General features: G+C 44.6%; 1 protein-coding gene across 2 annotated transcripts; it reads left to right on the top strand.

Moving 5' to 3' along the window:
* The first annotated feature begins 2249 nt into the window (after positions 1-2249).
* smad7 (SMAD family member 7) lies at positions 2250-21426 on the top strand. Of its 2 annotated transcripts, XM_030151035.1 has the most exons (5): positions 2250-2529; positions 2563-2947; positions 3957-4010; positions 8611-8682; positions 20511-21426. In XM_030151035.1, exons 1-5 carry the CDS (start codon positions 2446-2448, stop codon positions 21047-21049), a joined length of 1134 nt encoding a protein of 377 aa, XP_030006895.1. In that variant the 5' UTR covers positions 2250-2445; the 3' UTR covers positions 21050-21426. The 2 variants fall into 2 exon arrangements, with proteins under 2 accessions (XP_030006895.1, XP_030006894.1); XM_030151034.1 differs by having other exon boundaries at positions 2250-2947.
* Positions 21427-21606: the final 180 nt, after the last annotated feature.

Raw genomic sequence — 21606 nt, 5'->3', positions numbered from 1 at the left:
CCCCCAAAAAAACAAACAAACAAACAAAAAAACAAAAACAATGCAATTGATTTTTTTTTTTATGAACCTATTTTTTATGGCGTTACAAAAATGTCCACTCACCTGGACACCATGTGTTTCATTTTAGAAACAAAAAAACATGTATTTACTGATATACTGTGTGAAAACTATGAAATAAAAACATGTTTAATGCTGCTAATCTGATGTTTTCTCACATTTTAGCATAGTTTAATACTAGTTATTATTCACTTCGTGGAGATAATATGCAAATAAAAAAAAGCCTGTTAATTACAGTCTAATAACAATTAGCAGTTCATTTTTACACTCAAACATGTTAGTGCAGATCAGGTTTATCTAGAACAGCAAAGTTACAGTAATGGTATGAATTTCAGTGTATGTGATGATGCTTAAGTGTCCACTGTGTTGGCTGATATGGAACTAAAACAACAACATCCATGAATATACAAGAGAACAGCTTTGAACAACTGTCCACTGTAGTGACCACTAGGCATGAAAGGGTTAAAGATATTTGATAACCTTAAATAATCAAAAAATATATTTAGATTCTTAATTCTCATTCTTATAATATATTTAATATTTATTATGTAAACAGACACATTTAAGATCCTGAACTTAGACCCGTGTCCCACTCTCACCCCCTATCCTCAACTTTACACTTAACTTTTATTTGGGTAAAATGTTTCCCATCCTTGTCAAAGTTTTTTTTGTTGCCCTCTCCTCATTTGTATATACGTTTATGTGTTTTTAAAATAAATAAAATGAGAAAAAGGACCATTTGAAACGTGGGGGCTGTTAGATTATTATATGTTTTAACCTACATTTTCATTATAGGACACTTTTAACATGAGTGAAACCGAAAATAAAACAAAAAAGGGAAACTTTAAAGATATTTGATAACCTTAAATAATAATAATAATAAAAAAAATTAGATTTTTAATTCTCATTCTTATAATATGTTTCATGTTTATTATGTAAACTGAGACATTTCAGATCCTGAACTTAGACCCGTGTCCCACTCTCGCCCCCTATCCTCAACTTTACACTCAACTTTTATTTGGCTAAAATGTTTCCCATCCTTGTCAAAGTTTTTTTTCCCCCCTCATTTGGATATACGTTTGTGTTTTTTTTTTTTTTTTTTTTTAATGTGTGTGCGTGTTCCGTGTGCGCTGTGGGCTCTACTTGATCTGTTGTTTGCGCAACACAATCACATTTCTTTTAAGCGACAGGGTGTCTAGACACACACGTGACCGGGCGCGTCAATGCGCACTGGAGACTGGAGACGGAGCAAGGGCACCCAAACCATCCGCCGCATTTACAGACACAGAGCCTTTTACCCCCCTACAGATCAGTCGTCGGCTCGCTTTTTCCTTCGACACTCAGACGCGGAAACTTCGTGTACCCACAGATAAACGAAGGCTGGATTATTTGATATTTTTTTAATGAACGGATTCGCCTTTTTAAAAACAAAACAAAACAAAAAACAGCCTGTCCACGGTTCTCGGCATATTTTGGTGCGCGTTTTTTCTGCGTGTGGACGTACAACCAGAACCGGAGGGTCTCTCTCTCTTCTCTCCTCTCTCCGGCTTTCAGCTGAACTCGGGTTAGATTTTTCAGTCCGTGGATTTCCTCCCCCCTCTCTCTCTCTCTCTCTCCTTCTCTCTCTCTTTCTTTCTCTCCGTCTGCTCTTCGGACGAGGCTTGTTCCCTACCGGCAGACCACATCCTCTGCAGAGTTTTAGACGGTAACGGATAAGAGCTCCGTGCACGGTGCAGTCGGATCAAGGATTTTGTGGATTAATGCTCTTGAAGACACACACACATACACACACATAGAAAGAGAAGGGGCGAGCTGCGTTTTTTCTTTTTTTTTTTTTTTCATGGGATAACTGAGAGCATTTATGCGTAATTAGGCCCCGGTTTGTTCTCGTTTCCACCGTGATCGTGGGAAATGCGTGTAGATAGAAGGATGTTTTTTATCCGGTGAAAATCGGTTCTTCCAGGGGTCACCGGGCTGCACATCACCCACTGCTGGGGCTCCATCCATCCGACATCCGACTGCTGTCTGTGTTGGAGCACATTTGTTAGATGCGTTATTATTATTAATAATATTATTGCTTATAGTCTCCACCGCCTGGAGGTGATGCTTATCTACCCACGGAGGACCGGCTGACTGTCCCGCGGACCTCACGACTGTTTTTTTTTTTTTTCTTTTTTTTTTTTTTTTTTTTCCGGTGATCGCACAGTGTCCAGGACAAGGAGACAGAGACTGGCGTATGCTACAGATTTCCTCTGCTCATCCAGCTCCCAGTTTTTCCACCGTATTTTCTCAGGCTGCTTGTCATTGCCTGGACTCGGATCCCGGAATCTTCATGATTTGCGGACACCATGCTCGTTTTTTAGCCGGGGAAACCTCTTTTCGTCCCGCATGTTTAGGACCAAACGATCGGGGCTCGTCCGGCGACTCTGGAGGAGCCGTGCGCCCGTGGAGGGCGACGGGGAGGCGGATAGAGGAGGAGGAGGAGGAGGAGGAGGAGGAGGCGGCGGCGGGACGCATGGCTCCGGGGTCTGCTGCATGGGCAAAGCGACAAAGGTGGCCAAGTCCAACGCCGGGTCGGAGGCTGAATTAAAGGCGTTGACCCACTCGATACTGAAAAAGATCAAAGAGAAACAATTAGAGGTGCTGTTGCAGGCGGTGGAGTCCAAGGGGGGTGCCCGAAGCCCCTGCTTGCTCCTGCCCAGCAAAGTGGACGCCAAAGTGGGTCAACAGTCTTACTCTCTTCCCATGCTGCTCTACAAAGTGTTCAGGTGGCCGGACCTCAGGCATTCCTCGGAGCTGAAGAGGCTGTCTTGCTGTGAATCCTACGGGAAAATCAACCCAGAGCTCGTTTGCTGCAACCCGCACCACATGAGCAGGCTTTGTGAACTAGGTGAGTCCAGGATTTTATTATTATTATTATTATTATTATTCACATCAGATCAGATCAGGGGAAAAAAGAAAATAGTGAAATTCTATCATTTGAGGTCCAGATTCAGACATTGTGTCATTATGTCAAAAGCCTGACCCAGGTCGTAAAGGGCTAATTAGCCTAATTCAAATGACATCACCTCCACTGGCGCGGTTGTCTTGAGTTTCCATAAGGTCAAACTTGACCAATGTGGAAAAGCGTGCCAACTGTAGTCGTCTTCATCTTTCGGCTGTGTGGTGTCATTACGTTTCATTTTGGTATGTGGGATAATATTTTACCCTAACCGTCCTGATCATGAATTATTATTATCATTATTATTATTATTGTTATTCTAATGCGCGTCATTTACTTCTGGCATTACGCACAGAGTGGTCAGTTATTACGCAGCTGCTGTATTATCAAAGGTCCACAGAGGAGCTGCCAGCCTGAATATATGAAGATATTTTCTCCATCAGAGCTGCTCTTTTTCAAACAAACAGCCTACGTGGTATTTTAACATTTCACAATTGGCATTTCCAAAGTACATCGACTCAACCCGGGCTTTACAGTCTTTCCACGTTGAAGTTTCCAGGTCCTGTGTGTGTGTGTGTTAGAGAGAGAGAGAGAGAGAGAGAGAGAGAGAGAGAGAGAGAGAGAGAGAGAGAGTGAGAGAGTGTGTGTGTGTGTGTGTGTGTGTGTGTGTGTGTGTGTGTGTGCTTGCTTGGTGTCCCGGGCCAAAAGAGGCCTGTATCTCAGTTTGTCCTAGACGCTGATAGTGGCCCTCCTGGCGCCAGGCGGCCCCCTGTTTATCTGCCTGCCAATGAAAGGCAATAGCCGCCCGGCCGGCCTCTGCCTGCCTCTCCAGGCAGAGCTGACAGACACAAACCTTCTCCCAGAAGAATGACAACTCTTATCATAAAGTTTACATCTTTCACTAGTCGTTTTTTTCCCCTCCCCACTCATGCTCTGCTTCTGTTTTTTCCCCATGCAGAGTCTCCTCCTCCTCCATATTCGCGCTATCCCATGGATTATCTTAAACCACCAGGTGAGACTGGCATTTTACTGGATCAATACACACATTTTACACCCTGTCAGAAACATCTTTTTTTTCCCTCCTCTGCCTCCATAAATGTTTACAAGTGTGACCTTACCCGTGTGTGTGTGTGTCTGTGCAGTGCATTTGCATGTTTTCGTGTTGAGTGTGTGTAAAACAACAGCCTCATGTTATGTTGTGATTTATGATAGCAGTGGGGTGGGGGTTGGGGGTGGGGGGTGTGGAGGGGGCAGTCTTGGCCAAGTGAGGCAGTTCTAGCATGGCTGGCAGCCAGGGGCAAAGCCACACAAAGTGATACCAGCTATAGATTGACTGGCACGTCACCATGGGCATAATGTGAGTGTGGGTCTTTAGGGGGAAGACGGGAGCTTGTCTGAATGTCCTTTTGTGTGGCTGGCAGTCTGTCCATCTATCTATTGTGAATCGCAGTAGAAAGAGAGCAGGACAGACAGACAGACAGACAGACAGACAGACAGACAGACAGACAGACAGACAGTGAGCGGCGTCTCTGGAGCCAGCCGGCTTTTATCAGCTGAATTAATCAACAGATTAAGGTTTGAAGGCTGGTGTGTGTGTCATCATCCCACATCTATGGATGAATGGGTTTGTTTTAGGGAGTCACATTGTGTATTTTTCTTTCAAGGGGATCTAACAGGATGTTTTTTTTTATATTGGTCATAACTATGATTATTTCCTCCTACCGCTCTGTCACACTGGTTGTCATCGCCTGTTTAGTCAGTTTGTTATTCGTATGTTTGTGTGTTTTATGGAGCTGCGTATAACCAGATAGGATATGAAGTCAAGTCTGTGCACGTTTCCAATCATCATCAATTCATGGCCTTGCTCTGGGACGATTAACGTCTCGCTTTCTGACATTCTCACTCTCACCGTTGCCTGTCTGTCAGCGCAGGAAGAGCTCCGAGTTAAAAAACAATGACCAGTTAGCCGAGCGGCCGGCCAGCCGGTTCAGTCAGGAGAAGGAGAAAGTGGCTTTCAGTGAGTGGAAACAATAGGAAGTCATTGCAGCTGCAGCTGTGGTCCTTTCAATCCCCCACTCGCCCTCTTCCCCCACTTCTGTTTTTGTTACCTTTTTATTATCAAAGCTTACATGATATTATTTCACTTATTAAAAGCGGATGATAGGGCATTTCACAAACCATCAACACTGGTAACATTTCTGATAGTGGCCAGATTTATTGATGTATTTACGAGGTGTTTATTACTGGGACTTAGAGGTTCAGCTCTAATAAATGCAAAGATAGTTCATTTTTAGCAGCTTTAAGTGTTTTTATCAGTCTTTCAGTCTGCATTTTTCAGTTCCAAGTGTTCCAGTTGCTATTTTATCTGCCATCAGAAACCCATTATGGGTAGACTTTTATTGAAGCCTCGGAAAACATTTCAAGTCCAAATCAGGTAAACATGTGACAGATGATAATAGAAGCTGCACTCTCCTTCACACTTAAACTGTTGATTGTGTGGCGATGTCTGCCTCAGTGCAGAACTAGTTCTCTAGTGTCTGTATGAAAAGAGTCCAGTTGGAAACATTCCAGCCATGAAAGGAAACAAGGAGATAAATAGGAAATGCATGCTGGATGCACACAAAGGAAATGATTATACAACTCATGTATCCACCCTGTTCCCCTTCCACCAGAGCAAACTGAAATGCTCGAGTCAGTGTGACCGTGTGGGAACGATGAGGAAAATATTAGTGTATTGCGAGTGTGTTTAAAAGTTTACATGCGCTGTCATTCAGTCTGATGTGTCTGTTAAAGTAAAACCGTGCAGCTCACCTGTCACGCTGTAACCTCATTTGGAAGCTTTCAGAGTGCGTAGCTGCTGCAGTTGTGGTTAATCAAAAGGGTCTGTGTCTGTCGTATACTGGCGGAGAAGAGTGAAAGAAAACATATAAAGAGGACAATGAATCAGGCTGGAGGGATGTATAAACACAGATATACAGCCAAAGGATAGATGAGCTTATGATGCAGACAGACAGAGGTTTTTCCCCCTGTGCCTCAGGAAGCTGTCAGTCATCCACTACTTCCCATTCCTTTAGGCTGTTACCGTTTTCACTAACAATCTCTACTTTTTTTTTTTTTTTTTTTTCTTTGACTGTTTTCAATCATGATGGCGTTCAGCAAATCTGCATAGTTAACTTTTAAAAGGCAATCAGACGGTGCATGAATGAAGAAGCGGAAGAGTGGTGGATTTTATGACGATGGTTTTATGATTCCAGTGAGAAGGAAGCGGGGGTTATATGTGTCAGGGTGCCTGTCCTGCTACCAGCAACGGCGGTCAATATGAAAGCAGCGCCGACGTCAAACGCTACCTTGTTTCAGCTCTGGGGAATATAAATCATACACTGTTTTAGCTCTTTCTCTCTGATGCCCCCTCGGCTCTGTGGTCAGCTGTGAACTGTTGCCCGGGGAGACCAGGGCTGGCTGTTGGCAGCCAATGAAAGGGAAGGCAGGCTGGGCTGTGCCCGTGCATCTCATTTACCGCGACCACAGGCAGCACGGACCGCGTCCGGACGGGGCAGGGTGACAGGGTGTAGAGGGCTCCCAGTCAAACCACTCTGGGGTCTGACTGAGTCTCATACTTGAAGTCAGCTCGGTCAGCTGGAGGCCAGAGAGACAGTGAGTTAAAGCCTTAAAAACTTCAACACACAACAGGCTTTTAATGTAATCTAGGGTCTTTATGTAATGAAATGAGTCTAAGTACAAATCTAAAACGATAATAATAAAGTTTGTTTATGTAGCAGTTATCACAGAAAGAATTCACAAAGTGCTTTAGAATAAAGTCAGTAGTAAAATACACAGGCATCAAAAACATACAGACGCAGGTATAAAAACATAAAAGTAAATGGTCATAAAACCCACCCCTAACTAAAAGCCTGTCTAAACAAGAAGGTCTTCAGTTCAGTTTTTAAGAGTTGAACGAAATTAAAGTGCAAAGTGTTGTTTTTTTTAGGTTATCTATAAAACCACCTTTATAAACTACCTTGTATTGTATTGGATGTGGATAAACTGGACATGTATTACACTTAATTCATTCCACAAACCAATCCTAAAAACATCTCAGTTGGTTTCCCACACATATGAACTAGCCACCACTAGCTAACTATATCTAGGGACTGTTAAGGTCTTATGCAATAAATGTCAATATTTATTGTATATTTCCTCAATAGAAGTTTGAGATATCACCAGTTTAAGTTTTGATAAACTTCCTGATATTAGTTTTGAATTAAACGTGATTCTACTTTAGGGAAAATCCCCCTAAATTAACTAGTTACTGTTAGGTACGAGCAGAAAGCTACTATCTAGGAACTGTCAATGTGTGACTGCTCTGTGACACAGTGAACTGATGTGGGATGATACATTTTTGCAAATACTTAAGGGGACATTAAATCTTCTAATCATTTTATGCATTTTTACTGTTTCTAGACCAGTTTAACTCTTCTCCAGCAGAAACCCACTATTTTTCTCCCACGTTTGGAGCAAACGCAAACAAGCGCAAACAGTTGAAGCAGATGCAAACTTCGATGAATTTGAATGCGTGAGTAATGTATTACATGTCACGCCCCAAGTTGTAAAAACTGCCGTTGAAGAGTCATAATTCACTCCGTGGCCACCACCGTCTGGGCTTCAATGGACGGTAGGTGCAGCGCAGTGTTGACGTACAGTGAAAGGAATGTATCATTAGTGAATACCAAGCTACCAGCAGCAGCTTTGCAGCAGAGTTAGCCTGCTCCCAACGGTGCACTGCTCTATTCGACACACACAGCAGTTTTGTTAAAGCTCCATTCAGGTGTCATGTTGAAACTAGCCTACATTACAAGTCTTAGTGGGGAGTTTATTATTCAAATGCAAAGAGAGGGTGAGTGAGAGTGACTTGTTTTTTGTCTCTCCTGTCTGTCAGCTAGTGTGCCATTAAGAAAATTTACAGTGCTCGGCTTTCAGAGCTGCCCTTTTAAGCTCTGTTCGGCTCATTGTTTTTACCAGGATGAAGTGTTTCCTTCTAAAACTTTAATTTAAAGGCCAACACGTCTTTAAAACATTTTTCGTTTCTTGTTGTTGACGCAGATTTCGTTCGGAAAAGTCATATGCTAGAAAGGGATCTGAAATTACAAAGAGCTGCAAGTGTCCCTTAAGAGAAAAAAAGCAAAATATGACAAACATCAGGCCCGTTTATTTGACTCCCGGACCTCAGAGTGGTAACTGTCGGCCTTGAAATATCTACTAGTACTGGATCTGGAGCGGGGATCTGACCCCAAACCCTCGCTCCTCTGCCATTAGCGGGAAGGAAACAGCTCTTCTCAGATCAGCAGCTTGTCTGTGCAGAGATGGAGGCCTAAAGTTCCTCCTGAAGCAGTGGATTATAGAGGGATTATCAGGGGTGTAAGAAACTCTCCACTGTTAGTCCTCTGTGTGTGTGTGAGAGTGTGAGCCTCATCGTCAGCGTCTTCATTAGGCATTGATTTCACCGGAGTGATTGACGGCCACACAGCTGCTTGCCTTCTCCCCTCACACACACACACACACACACACACACACACACTGTGCTAAATCACAGTCTCTCTTTCTGTTTCCATTAGATTCTCCAGACTCTGGACCTTCATCCAGTGACACTGGGGGAACCACATACTCGGCCCCTGTGGGGCTTTCAGGTAAATATTCTTACTGAATCCTACCTCTTCTGTTTTTTTTTTTCTGCCTCTATTTTAATTTCATCCTCCGTTTCTCATTCTTTGTCTTTCCCTTCCACACACACATCTCGTCTCCATACTCATGGTGATGAGGCAGTGATTGTGGGGGCCCCAGCTTCCCCTCTGTAATAAAAAAAGGCAGTGAAGCAGGGTGGTGTATTTCTCCCACATCCACATAAATTCCTCCCTCCTGGCTCTTTGAACAAGGCTCTTCTCTTCTCCTCTTCCTCTCCCGTTCCCACTCATCCCTTGCCGTGTACTGTTGTAATGGAAGACAAACACGCCGATCCGTTGTTTGGAGAAGAATCTGTTCTGTGCGTGCGGTATTGCAGAGGGAGTTTAAAAAAAAGGAGTAAAAAAAACGAGGCTTGGACTCACATCTGAGTGTTTGTTTGGGTGTGTTTGTGCGTACAGGGGATGTCTTTGTAGACACTTAACTCTGTGTATAAGACACACACAGGTGTCTTTCTTTCTTTCTTTCTTTCATGGAGGACGTTGTATTTGGGTTTCCTCAGCTTTCCTCCCATAATCCTCCCTTTGGCTGTGCTGCCTGCCTTACCCGGCGCCCTTTCCGCAGGCTACAGAATATGTTTCAACAGTCTGTGTAGTTCTCCACTCTTTCAGATTGTGCTCTGTGCTGTTCTCTGCTTTCCTTCGCCTCAGATGGTTCTCATTACTGGGCCTTTAAAGCCTGTTTTATGTCAGTTGGTGTTCACTGCCCGTTCCCCCCCCTGCTTTGTTTTGTGGTGGTGTGTGTGTGAGTGTGTGTGTGGGTCATATATGTGTGTGTTCTTAGATGGTGATTGGAGAAATGCTTACATGAGCACAGAACCCAAATTTCAGTCTCCTCTCCTCTCCTCTCCTCTCCTCTCCTCTCCTCTCCTCTCCTCTCCTCTCCTCCTAAGAACACTAAATAACTCCCTGTACATTAACCAAAGACACATTTTAGACCCAGTTCAAACTGTGAAACCTAAGAACCGGAGTCTTTAACAGGCACTCCTACACCCCTCCCTCCCTCCCTCCTTCCCTGCTTTAGCTAGGCATACATGCCTCCTTCCTCCTCCCCCCTCCCCTCTTTTCCTTCCTGGCAAAGATGACATGGCAGCAGCGGCCATCGCTCAGTATGTGTGTGAATGGGCCTCCTCAGTAAAAGTGAGTTAGAAAGAGGGCCTGGGGAGAGGGATGGCCCACGTACTCTGCCCCTCGCGATTTCCCTGGCAAGGAAAGAACCGTTCCTCCTTCGGCCCCCCTCGCGTTCCCTCCTTCCTTCGCTCCCTCCCTCAGGGGCCCTGACAAAAGAAACATGGCTCTCCCAGAGGCCCGCTGCTGACCTTCTAATTCACTCACTCTGCCCTTTTTATGTTCTTCTCCAGACATATTTACAGAGAGGAAGAAGGAAGAGAGGGGCGGGTGGCAAAGACTTGAAGTCAGCATGAGTTACACCATAACTTTCTTGCTTGATGTAGAATAACTAAGTGCTTGTCCACCTTTTTTTTTTTTTTTTTTCTGTTTGTTTAGATGGATTTTACAGTTTCAGGAAGAGGATGTTTGAGAATCTGAAAAAGAAGAAGGAGCTTATCAGACGAATTTAGCAAAAACATCATCTCTTATGCTCGTTTTAATAGAAAAAAGGGAACGTTCCATGTTTATCCGTCTTGGAAAGCCAAGACTATCCAGGCTGGAAGGAGTTAAAGTGAGCTGCGACAGCGACAAGCGCAAATGCAATCTAGGCTGCCTGCCAGGCTAGCAGCTCCAAAGCTCCTCTCGCTGGCTCACGTCATCAGCTTGGAACAGAGCAGAGAGAGAGAGAGAGAGAGGGAAGAAGAGAGGAGAAGGAGAAAAAGAAGGAAGGGGGGGTGGTGGTGGTGGTGCTGATCTGAGTTTGAGCCGGGCTGAGGGCTTAGCTCAGGGGGTTTGGGTTCAGCTAGGAGCTGACATCAAGGGAGATCTTCAGAAATGGAGAATTGGTCAGGGGTTAGGGAGGAGCTGTGTTGTTAGTTATGAATGTGTGCAGTGTGAAAGATCTATTTAAACCTTTAGCTGCCCCTTTGAACATTTCAGAGGAAAAATACTGAACGATTGGATGTTTTTGGCTGTTGTTTTGATGCGTGAAAACAGCCAGATAAGGCAAATGTAACAAGGAGAGCATACATGTAAGCGGACATTTGACTGGCAGCTTTGGTACGTCTTGTCAACCTGTGGTCAAACACAGAAGAGTTGAGGATCAATACCCGGCTCTTGTGTGTAAATGTATGTTGTTTACAGTAACGGTTGGCTGATGCTGGATTTTTAAAGATTGGTGGTAATAGTTTGGAGCAGAAAAAAACATCCAATATCGCCTTACCACTTGTTTCTGGGTAGAAAAAAAGAAATCTAAACTGTGCTTCCTTTGACTTCATTTGAAAATGGATAGCCTGAAGTTAAAATCAAGCTTAATTAATCAATCAACCCTGGACTGAACATCCAACGAACCATAAAAGTGGGATACTTGTTTGTTTTTAGCCAGTATTTTCCTTCAAAGTAGCTAATTCCAGCCGGGACGAATAATACTATTTACCGGTCATTATCGGAGCTAAGTTCTGCCAATCCTGAGAGTTTGAAAAGCATCCTATTGGCGCCAATTAATCGCCCAGTGTCTAGTTTAGAGGGCAGTTATACGTTCATGCTCATACCAGGCTCTTATTGGATGTGTAGTATCGCTTGTGTGTTTGACGGTGGCATGCCTACTGGTGCCATCGGGGACTGACCCAGAGTGCCTGCGTGTAAGGGGATCCAGTCGGGTTGCGGTGACATGTACGCACACACACACTTGCATTTTTTTCACACACACATACACACACACACACACATACAGTGACACATACGCGCAGGCAGGCAGATAGAATGACCTGGTGCGAGCCCTGGCGCACGGCCGACTGTCACACAGGCACTTCCTCCCACTGCAGGTTAAATTTAGGCTGAGTTGTATTCTTATACCACCAGCCAGTCACTTCACTCCACAGACAGTCGGCCGGGGCCTTCAGTCAGTCAATTAGTCATCCGGTGAATCGGCTGGAGGTATAACCTTCATCAGGGGCTCTGACAGAGATTAAATTTAGTCTTGGCACCTTGGCTCATTAAATCAAACTAGTTCTGCTGTCATATGGAAGTCCCCAAAGAAACCCAGCATTTTCGGCCCATGCCAAGCGAGAGAAAGAGTCAAAAAAGTTGGTTGAAAGTTTAAATTGCATCTTGAAACATAAGATGCGTTAGAATTTTTTCAACACTAACCTCCAGCAATCGTCAGCCCTGTTAAGAAACAGAGCGGCCTCAGTCTCTCCTCATTCCCTGCATTCGTGCCTTGTTTGGGTTAGCAGGCAAAGGAAAGGGCTGCGCAGGATATGACCTCATGTCTTTGAGGAAAAGGCGAGCGGACAGGGAGGCAGCCGAGGCCTCTTCTTGACGGAAAACAAACAGTGGTCTGCACCAAGCAGAAAGGGGGAGGGAGTCAAACGAGAAAGAAAAGCAACAAATTTAACATGTATTCGACTTGCAGAAAGACAGACGCGCTAACACTTCAGTTCCCAGGAACTGTAAGACACATGGAACACTTTCTTCACCATAAAAATGTTTCTGTTTTGTTTTTCTCCCTCCAATCTTGATTTTTTTTTCTTTTGTTACTTTTTCCCTAAGAGAAGGAATGAAGAGAGAGAGAGAGGCAAGAGAGAGAGAGAAGATGGCGGCTTTGGGTGGAGGGAGAGATGGCCGGCAGCTCTGCTGTGTTCTCTGTAATTTGGAGGCTGTGTGTTAGCCAGAGCAGAGCAGAGCCGAGCTGGGCTGCTCCGTGCCGGGCCAGGATCTCTCATTACTCCCCACTTCCTCTCCTTGCGCGGCAGCCAAGCCGCCTCTTGGCAAGGGACTTAATTTTGGTTTTGGCCGTCCTCTGTTCTCCACCCTGTGTCATTATGCTGCACAAATCGAAAAAACAGCACGAGGAGACATAGGAGGATGGAGGGAGAAGGGAAAAACAGAGGAGAGCATAGCTTGTATGTCAGTGTTTGGTGTGTTTTTTGCTGAATATGTCCTCAGATATAAATGCTTGGTGCAGTATTGTGTTTAACATAACCTTGTGTACATCTACGTGTACGTTTACAGTCAGACCGTACTTTTCAGTGTAGCCAGTTGACTGAAAGGTGGGCTATGCAGATCTGGCTGGGAGCCATACATGGAGGGAAGCCCAGAATGAGACGAACATTGTTTTGGTTCACAGTCCCTCTGTGAAGTGGATTTTGACGTTACCTCAGCATATGAAGATATGAAAGAGTGTGTGAGGGAGAAAGAGGGAGCGAGGGAGTGAGAGACAGCCAACCCCTCCCTCCCCTTTTGATTTACAGGATAAAGGCAAAAATGGAAATAAGTGGAGACACATTCCTCTAAACCTGTGTGTGTTAGTGTGTGTGTTTGTATGTGTGTGTGGGTGCGTGTGTTGGTGTCGGTGCTGTCTCCACCCTCCAGCCTATTCATTCATGGAGTCAGTGTGTGTTGTATCTGTTGGGGTGTGTGTCTTGTCTTTTTTATCTCTGAGACAGTGCTGCCAGTAGCCACATCTCTATCACAAACCAACCACAGTGCTAGGTATAATCACACACACTCATCCACAGCCACACAAAGTATGTAATTATTAATAATAGAGTAACAACAAAAGCTCTGGCCACACACAACTGGCTTGGCTGGTTGTCTGTCTCTGTGTTTTGAGGTAATATTTTGTTCCCACGGAAGTTTTAGTGCCACAACAATGCAGGTGATTGTTGAGCTTGTCTGTCCATCTGTCCGTAGCAGTGGTGGTGATCTTCTGACTGGTGTGTTTGCAAAAGAGAGTTGATGACATCATTATTACGGTCTGCCTGGCACCCTGTGTCCGAAAAGCTAGTGTTTATTTGTCCTGTCACCCTGGGAAATCTGGGCAGCAGGGGATGGTTCTGTTTGTGTGTGTGTGTGGTAAGGGTGAACATGATGAAGTGTTTGAATAATAACTCAGGAGGAGGCACTGCAAGAGAACAAAATGTCCTTCATTTGGAGAAGTTTCATTCTGAAGTTTAACAGATAGAAGTGGAAGATGCTGGAAAGAAATTCTAAAATGAATCTTCATCTTCTTTATATCAATGCAGTTCCCACCAACTCTCCAAAGACAAAACAAAACTTCCACGGAGACATTTGGGAAACAAACACCATTATTTCTTCTCCTTATCTTGGCCCAGTCTTGGCCCGTTCACGTAAGACATGGCGTGTCTGCAACTCATTCTCTCTATCTGTGTTTCTGCGAAGAGTCAGATCAGCAGATAGCAAAACTCTGCCACTCCCCTGTGTGGTTTTCCTGCCATCAGGGCCTATTTAGGTTTCTTGAAAGGGAGGGGAGGGGAGGGGGGGGGGGGCGCAGTTGATGTCTTGTTGCATAAGCAGCACCCTAAAAGAGCAACTTCCTCTGTAAACCCACCATGATTTTTCTGTTCATGTTTGAGGAGGGAAGCATTTTCATTTGTGCTGTGTAAAACAGCAAATGAAAGTGTCTTAGTACAAACTTGGGTTTTAAATGACTGCTATGTGTGCAAGACAAGGGCAGTTGAATGTCTTCAAGCGCAGGGCAGCTAATCCTACCTATTTTGAAGGGTTGCCTATCACTGAATTTTTTCCCAGAAGAAGAAAGCTGTTGAGAGCTCCACGTTGTATTAACTGTGAAAAAAAAATCAATGAGACCAAATCTTATGGTGAGCACAGTAAGAAATCCCTGTGCTTCTTTCTGTAGACACAGAAATACACACTCACTCACAGGCACACACACACAGGCGTGAACATAAACGGCATGGTAGAGAGAACAAAGGGAATGCCTTCAGGGTGACCCTTGACCCTCACAATAGACTTTCCCCAGCTCCAGAGAGGGTGTTGACTTAGAAAATAAGGCACCGTGAAGAGTTCTTCCTTCCCCCCTCCGGCTATTTCCTTCACGTCTTCCCCATTCCTCACCGCAGCCGTTGTGAAGTCTGATGATGACGACAGGGTCATTACATGTCTGAGCCAAGACAGGCACAAACACACACACACACACAAATACACACACACAAAGACAGAGCTCCTAGGGATCGATATGAGACAGTTCTCAAGAGCCTCCTCACTATTTACCGATGTTGATAGTGTTGAGTCCAGAACTAAAGTTCAACTTGTGTGTGTGTGTGTGTGTGTGTGTGCAGTGAGGGCGTGGGTGTGTTACTCTGTGACTGTGTTGACTTCTAAGAATAGTAGTGACCTGGTCTGTGTGTGTGTGTGTGAGTGTGTGTGAGTATGGAGTCAGACAGAGGTAATGATTAACCTTTCCAGACTGTGTTTCTGGCCCCTGAGAGAAGCACCCAGTCTGTCGTCGCCCCTCCTCCCCTCTCAGACATCCCTCCTCCCTCCAACCAAGTCCAATTGTCTCAGTCAGCTAGCATGGCGTCCACTCTTAAAGACAGAGGACCATTAAAATCCACGGGGAGGCTGTGTCTCTTTGCCAAATCCACTCTGTATTTTGCATTGCACAGCAGGTTTATTTAATCACAGATATGTATGTGTGTGTGGGGAGGAAATTATGGTTTATTGCAGCAGCTCTGAGAAAAAAAGACGCCCTGACCCTCTCTCCCAGACCATAAGCTGATCAACCATTAAATACTTGGGGCAATATGTTGTTTTTCATTGTACAATGTTGCTAATGGCTATCATCCACATTAGCTCTCACCAGCTGCCTCTTGCAGTTTCAAGAGAAAACACTTTAATCAGTCTGTTACCGTTTTCATGATGCAGGGGCAGTGGAACAGCAGGGAAAGTAGCATTTTTTAAATTTGAGGTGGGGGATGTGTGGACCCCATGGGAGAGAAGCAGAAGGAGGCAGACCTGCAGCAGACAATTGACAGGAGTGGAGCAGAGCAGGGCAGAAAAGGTCTGGGATGACAGATGGTCTCAGGCTGCTGTAGCTAGCCAGCTTATCTCCTGCAAGGAGCTGCACCGAGACACACAGGCTGAAAGGCCATGGCGCAGACGGGCAGGTGGGCAGACAGACAGACAGACAGATAGACGGACTAATGCTCTGATAGGCAGACATCCAGAAAGCGGGCAGACAGATGCACAGCCAGTTCATTGTGTATGTGTTCAGAGGCTGGAGCTGATTGAAAAACTCTCTGGACAGACAGACAGACGGACTATGTGCAGACGCTCTGACGACACCGTCTGACACACACACTCACACACCTATGCAAAGAGCACCTGAAATAGTGTCAGACTGTAATGTGAGAAGCGTGAGTGGCGGACACCTCACACCTCGACATACGCAAACACACACACAAACATGCTCACACGGCGTGTTAAAAATTAAAATTTGGTTAAATGAGCCTTGCAGTTGCAACAAGGTGTGTTGATACTGGCTACTCGCGTTAGAACGTCTGTTTATGTGTGTGCATGTGCTGTTCTGCAGCGTTACTCATGAGGTGTAAGCTCCTCTGCTGTCAGGACAAGCTGTGAACATAGTCTTCTCAAGGCTGTGCCCCACAGATGGAGGAGTCTGCCTGTCTCGCTTTCTCTCTGCACATAATTGAACAGAAAAGGGGTTGTTTTTGTCAGGTACATGTTCTCTGATCAGCTTCCACTTAAACTCTCATTGACTAATTTAATGCTTGGCATAGTTAAGATTCTTCAGATTCTGTGAAATGAAGTCTTGTAATGCAGTAGCTTTAATAATATGTAGTAGTTTAAGTCATAACTACTCTGCTTCCTGGAAAATCTCCTCTAGGAATCCAGATTAAGGTTTTCAAAGCTGCGGGGAAATATTCCAATTTATGTCTCATAATGATGTATTCAGTTAGAGCCAGACCAATCTGTCAGTTTGGCCACTTAATCAATGCTGATTTAACGCTTTATAAACTATTGCTATGAGCAGAACCTGGCTCCAATAGTGGCTTCACAACCACAATTACTGACTTTGGTGTAAAATGGGAATTGAAAAGTTACGTATTTATTGATATATTGATTGCTGTTGTTGAGTATTTTATTGATTTTCATCACTTTGACTTAGATGTTAAGTTCAGCAGTTTTCCAATATCTAATAAAGACTTGATTGATAACAGGGTCTAACTTTTTCTTGGAGCTACAATGGACTGATTAACTAGGTATCAACATATCAGCCACACTCGACCTCTATTTTCCGGGTTATTTTTAGATTGGTCACATAGACTTTAAAAGATATTGGGTTGGTCTACAAAAAGACACTATCGCGTTGCATTATGGGAAGTGTAGTATCTGGTGTTTTGGGTGCTTGACCCACACTAGAGACTCAAATTCAGCAGATCTCTGTTCCATCGATTTTGATCATTGACTTTTAATTCTCTCTGGCAAGTCCCCCGACTTCACAGAAGCGAAGGACTAAGTTTTTGCAGTAATCCTTAAAAGTTTATGTTTGCAAGTTCTATCGACTGAACTTTGAATATTTAAGCAGGTCTGTGCTTCAGCGTAGGATGTAACTACTTTTACCTTTACGAAAAAGATTTGCGCACAGTACTTCCTTCACTCCGACATGAATGTGGTTCTCACTTGCTACTAGTCTGAGCTTCACAGAGGAGAAGAGAGGGAAAGAGAGAGAGAGAGAGCGAGAGAGAGGGAGGGAGGGAGGGAGGGAGGGGGGAAACGGGGCACTGTAGTCCTGAATAGCAGGGTGTTTTCAGGCTGCAATGACAGGCTCAGACAGGCAGCCGCTCTAATGACCTCTGACGCCAGGCCCTGTCTCTCTCAGCAATAACAAACACACACACACACACGCGCACACACACACACACACACACAGAGCCCCACAGGTGAGCTCCACCAGCAGGCCCTCTGTCAGCTGTTAAGAAAAGTCCAATGTTTTCTTATCAACCCCGGCTGTTCCTGTACGTACATGTAAAACAGACCCAAGAACGACAACCAGGGCCCGGATCGGAGACACTTTATGACATCAGCTCGAGACACAAAGGACACTTTTGGTCTCTTATCTCCAAGATAAATACTTTATTTCCCCCCCTCTCTCCGTTTAGTCTAAGGTAGATAGCTGGGTACTTAGTTCCCCCAGCACCCCGTGAGGATGGATTTACGATAAACTCCCCGAGGCTCGGCTCTGACCAACTTCAAAGAACACAGCCCCTCTTGTTTTATGGAAAGCATAGTTTCTCCCCCTCCCTTCCCTTGCCTTCCCTCCTCTCCTCTGTTTATGTCTCTCTTCCCCCAGTGTTGTCTTTTTCCTCCTTTTTTTCTTCTTTCTCCCTGTGTCTAATGAAGGCTAATGACAGGCCACATCCAGTCTGCTCGGGACGGCAGCGATCCTGCTACATTAACGTTGCAGTTTGTCTCAGACGGGACCTTCCAAATTACCGGTTACATTCACTGCTACCGCCAGATAAAACGAGGGAGGGAGGGAGGGAGTTGGGGTCGGATGGGAAGGACCCAGCAAACTGAAATGGCTCTGAGAGGGGCTCTGTTCATGTTTTTTTCCCCTCACATATATTTCCCCTCTTTTAGAGCTCTCTTAACCCTTGAATGTGTCTTTCATCGAGGTTGGATTTGAGTGCTCGACTGTATGCGTGTTTCAGTCAGAGAGGAAGCCAGAAAATATTGTTGAGCTGTTGATAGGAGCGGCAGCAATTAGGTGATGACCCTAAAAGCACAGGAGGCGCTGCGAATCGGGAAAGGAAGCAAAGTTGCAAAAGTAACAGTCAAAATATGTGAAAAGCATTCCTTCTCGTCCATACCCCGTCCCCTCCGCCCCCTCTTTCTTTCCTCTCGCTCTCTCTCTCTGTCTCCCTCTATTTCCCTTGCGCCTGACTGGCTCCCACTTTTCTAGCTGGGAGTAGCTGGGAGCCAGATTTCTGTGGAATAGAGATATGAAAGGGGGAGAGGGACGGCGCAGGAGGCACAGTAAAGGGAGACGTGAGAGGGAGGGAGGGAGGGAGGGAGGAGGCGGAGGGGTTTGGAAACTGGAGCATGGCCAATGCTACACTTCTTTTACGCTCAAGGGGAAACTTTAGATCGGAGAGGCTGGGCTTGTCAACGATTCCGACACCAGGGTTTTAGAGTTAATGGCCTGCGTTGCTTGTCAGCTAAACACCATGTGCTTCAGCGTAAAGAGGGGACGCTCGCGTGAAACTCGCTCCTTGTCTTTGAAGAATATGAATTATGTGATCTCTTTATTTCCTGCAGCACATTGAGGCACACTGCTATAGAGAAACGCAGAGAGAAAGAGAGAGAGAGAGAGGATTGGGGCAGTCTTTTGACGTCAGTACATTGTTGGCCATGCTGTTACAAAAATACAGCGAGCCAGACAGAAGATAAGCATTTAATGCCTAGACAAATATTGTACTGCATGTGGACACTTGCCTGCTAGTGTCTGAGTTGCTTCTCTTGTCTGAAGTCCAAGGATTCCAGCATGGTTTTCCTGTATGGCACAAATTAAAGATGACACTTTAGTTTTAGCTCATGACGAAAACATATTCTCTTTTTCCCAAAACAGATATAAGGAAAAAGATGTTAAGAAGTGTTCTACATTAAAAGTCCAGGCTGTTATACATTAGGGAATTTACAAGACTGAATTCCCATATATATATTTGTTTTATCTTCTGGTTGTGCTTTTAGATATTACTTATCCTATTATTGTGTATCTGCTTTATCAGTTTTACTATATTTTATCTTGTATATCTATAAATTTTCATTAGTTTTGTCATATCTTGTGTTTTTCCAGCACTTTGGGCACTTTGCATTGTTGTAAATGTGCTATATAAATAAACCTGACCTTGACCATATATATGAAGATATGTAGTAGAATATTTGTAACTATTTTTTCATCAGTATAGAATTCCCTTAAAAGGTTTCCTTTATATCTTCAGAGGGACGTCAGTGTTCACAGACTTACGCTGCGTTTCCACTGCGTGGTACCGGCTCGACTCGACTCAACTCGGCTTGGCCTTTTTGCGTTTCCATTACGAAAAGGGACCAGAATCTGGTACCCAGTACTAGTTTTTTGATATCACCTCCGCTGAGGTTCCAAGTGATACTAAACCATGACGTATAACACTGCAGACCACTGATTGGTCAGACAGTTGTCTCTGTGACCTACCGTTTTACAAAAAACAGATGCAGAAGTTGACAGTAAATGTAGCGGCACATGAATCCACATGATAACAGCCTAAAACTACACCATGGTCAGTCGAGGAGATTCCGTCTTTGGTGGCCGATGTAAAAATTCAGATGAGACAACACGCAACGAGCAAGTTTATCAGCAACTCTCTGAGCAGATGACACAGAAATAACGCGCTGCATCGCTATGACGTCCAGGTACTGTGAAGTCAGTAGTATCCTGTAATGGAAACGGTCTCCAGGAGTACCGAGTCGAGCCGAGCTGAGCCGAGTCGAGCTGGTTCCACTCAGTCAACCATGTTTCCTCATGCTCATAGCTGGTGGCATCCAGTGTTAAGGTTTGCTACCATTACCCACTGTGTTTGAATGTGCACCAGAGTTAATATCCCAGTACATGGGCTCTGACAAAGGGCTTCCATGTTTATCTGTGACATCACTGCTACACATCATGTCTCAAATTGAGCCTTTTAAAATCTGATTAGAATTCCCACATCACTGCCTCATGCATTTACTTCTTTGCTTCTCCTTTACTTTTTTCTTTGTGTATTTTACCATACTGCCTGCATCATGTCTTCTCCGACCACCTCCCAGCAGTTCTAACCATCCTCTGTCTTTGTCTCCTCCTCTAGATTCCCTAGCGATGCAGGAGTCTGGCGAACGGGCCCATTGGTGCGTGGTGGCATACTGGGAGGAGAAGACACGTGTCGGGCGCCTCTACTCAGTCCAGGAGCCCTCTCTGGACATCTTCTACGATCTACCTCAGGGGAACGGCTTCTGCCTGGGCCAGCTTTGCTCCGACAACAAGTCCCAGCTGGTGCAGATGGTGCGGGCCAAGATTGGCTATGGCATCCAGCTAACGCGCGAGCCAGACGGGGTGTGGGTCTACAACCGCAGCTGCTACCCCATCTTCATTAAGTCGGCCACACTGGACAACCCGGACTCGCGCACGCTGCTGGTGCACAAGGTGTTCCCAGGTTTCTCCATCAAAGCTTTTGACTATGACAAGGCCTGCAGCCTACAGAGGCCCAACGACCACGAGTTCACGCAGCAGCCTCGCACAGGCTTCACGGTCCAGATAAGCTTCGTGAAAGGCTGGGGACAGTGCTACACAAGACAGTTCATCAGTAGCTGCCCGTGTTGGCTGGAAGTCATCTTCAACACCCGATAGCAGCAGCTTTCCTCTTCTTTTCCCTCCCCATTGCCTCTTCTGCCCCAGTCCCCCCCAACACACACAAACGGACTTCACTAATTGACCTTTTTTTTTGTTCAAACAGAGAAAAGGTTTTAAAAGAAGAAGGAGTATAAAGTTCTGACCGACTTTGTTTAATAAATGACTAAGATTTAATTAAATAAAATAAGAAGTGAAAAATGTATTTTATGTTATATATAAATATATTATTAATTGTAAATATGAAGACATTTTATATGCATCATTATTTATGTATTGTGCAATGTGTTGATGAGAAAAAGAAAATAAGATGCACTTTGCTTAATATAAATGCAAAACAAAGAAATGCCAAAATAAAAAAAAAAAAATCCAAATAACATTTCTTGTCCGGTCTATGATTTATCTTTAGTGTTGCAGTGGTTTCTTTCATTTGCATTCATACGCAGTAACTTCTAAATGATTCTGTTTGGAGAGACATCAGTGTTATTTCATTGGATACACATGCACAAATTCCCTTTAAAAAAAAACTTTAATTTGGTTTTGTTGAAAAACAGAGT

Source organism: Sphaeramia orbicularis, chromosome 12 (genome assembly GCF_902148855.1).
Source record: "Sphaeramia orbicularis chromosome 12, fSphaOr1.1, whole genome shotgun sequence".
Taxonomy (NCBI): domain Eukaryota; kingdom Metazoa; phylum Chordata; class Actinopteri; order Kurtiformes; family Apogonidae; genus Sphaeramia; species Sphaeramia orbicularis.
This window is presented reverse-complemented; position numbering and strand designations above follow the sequence as displayed.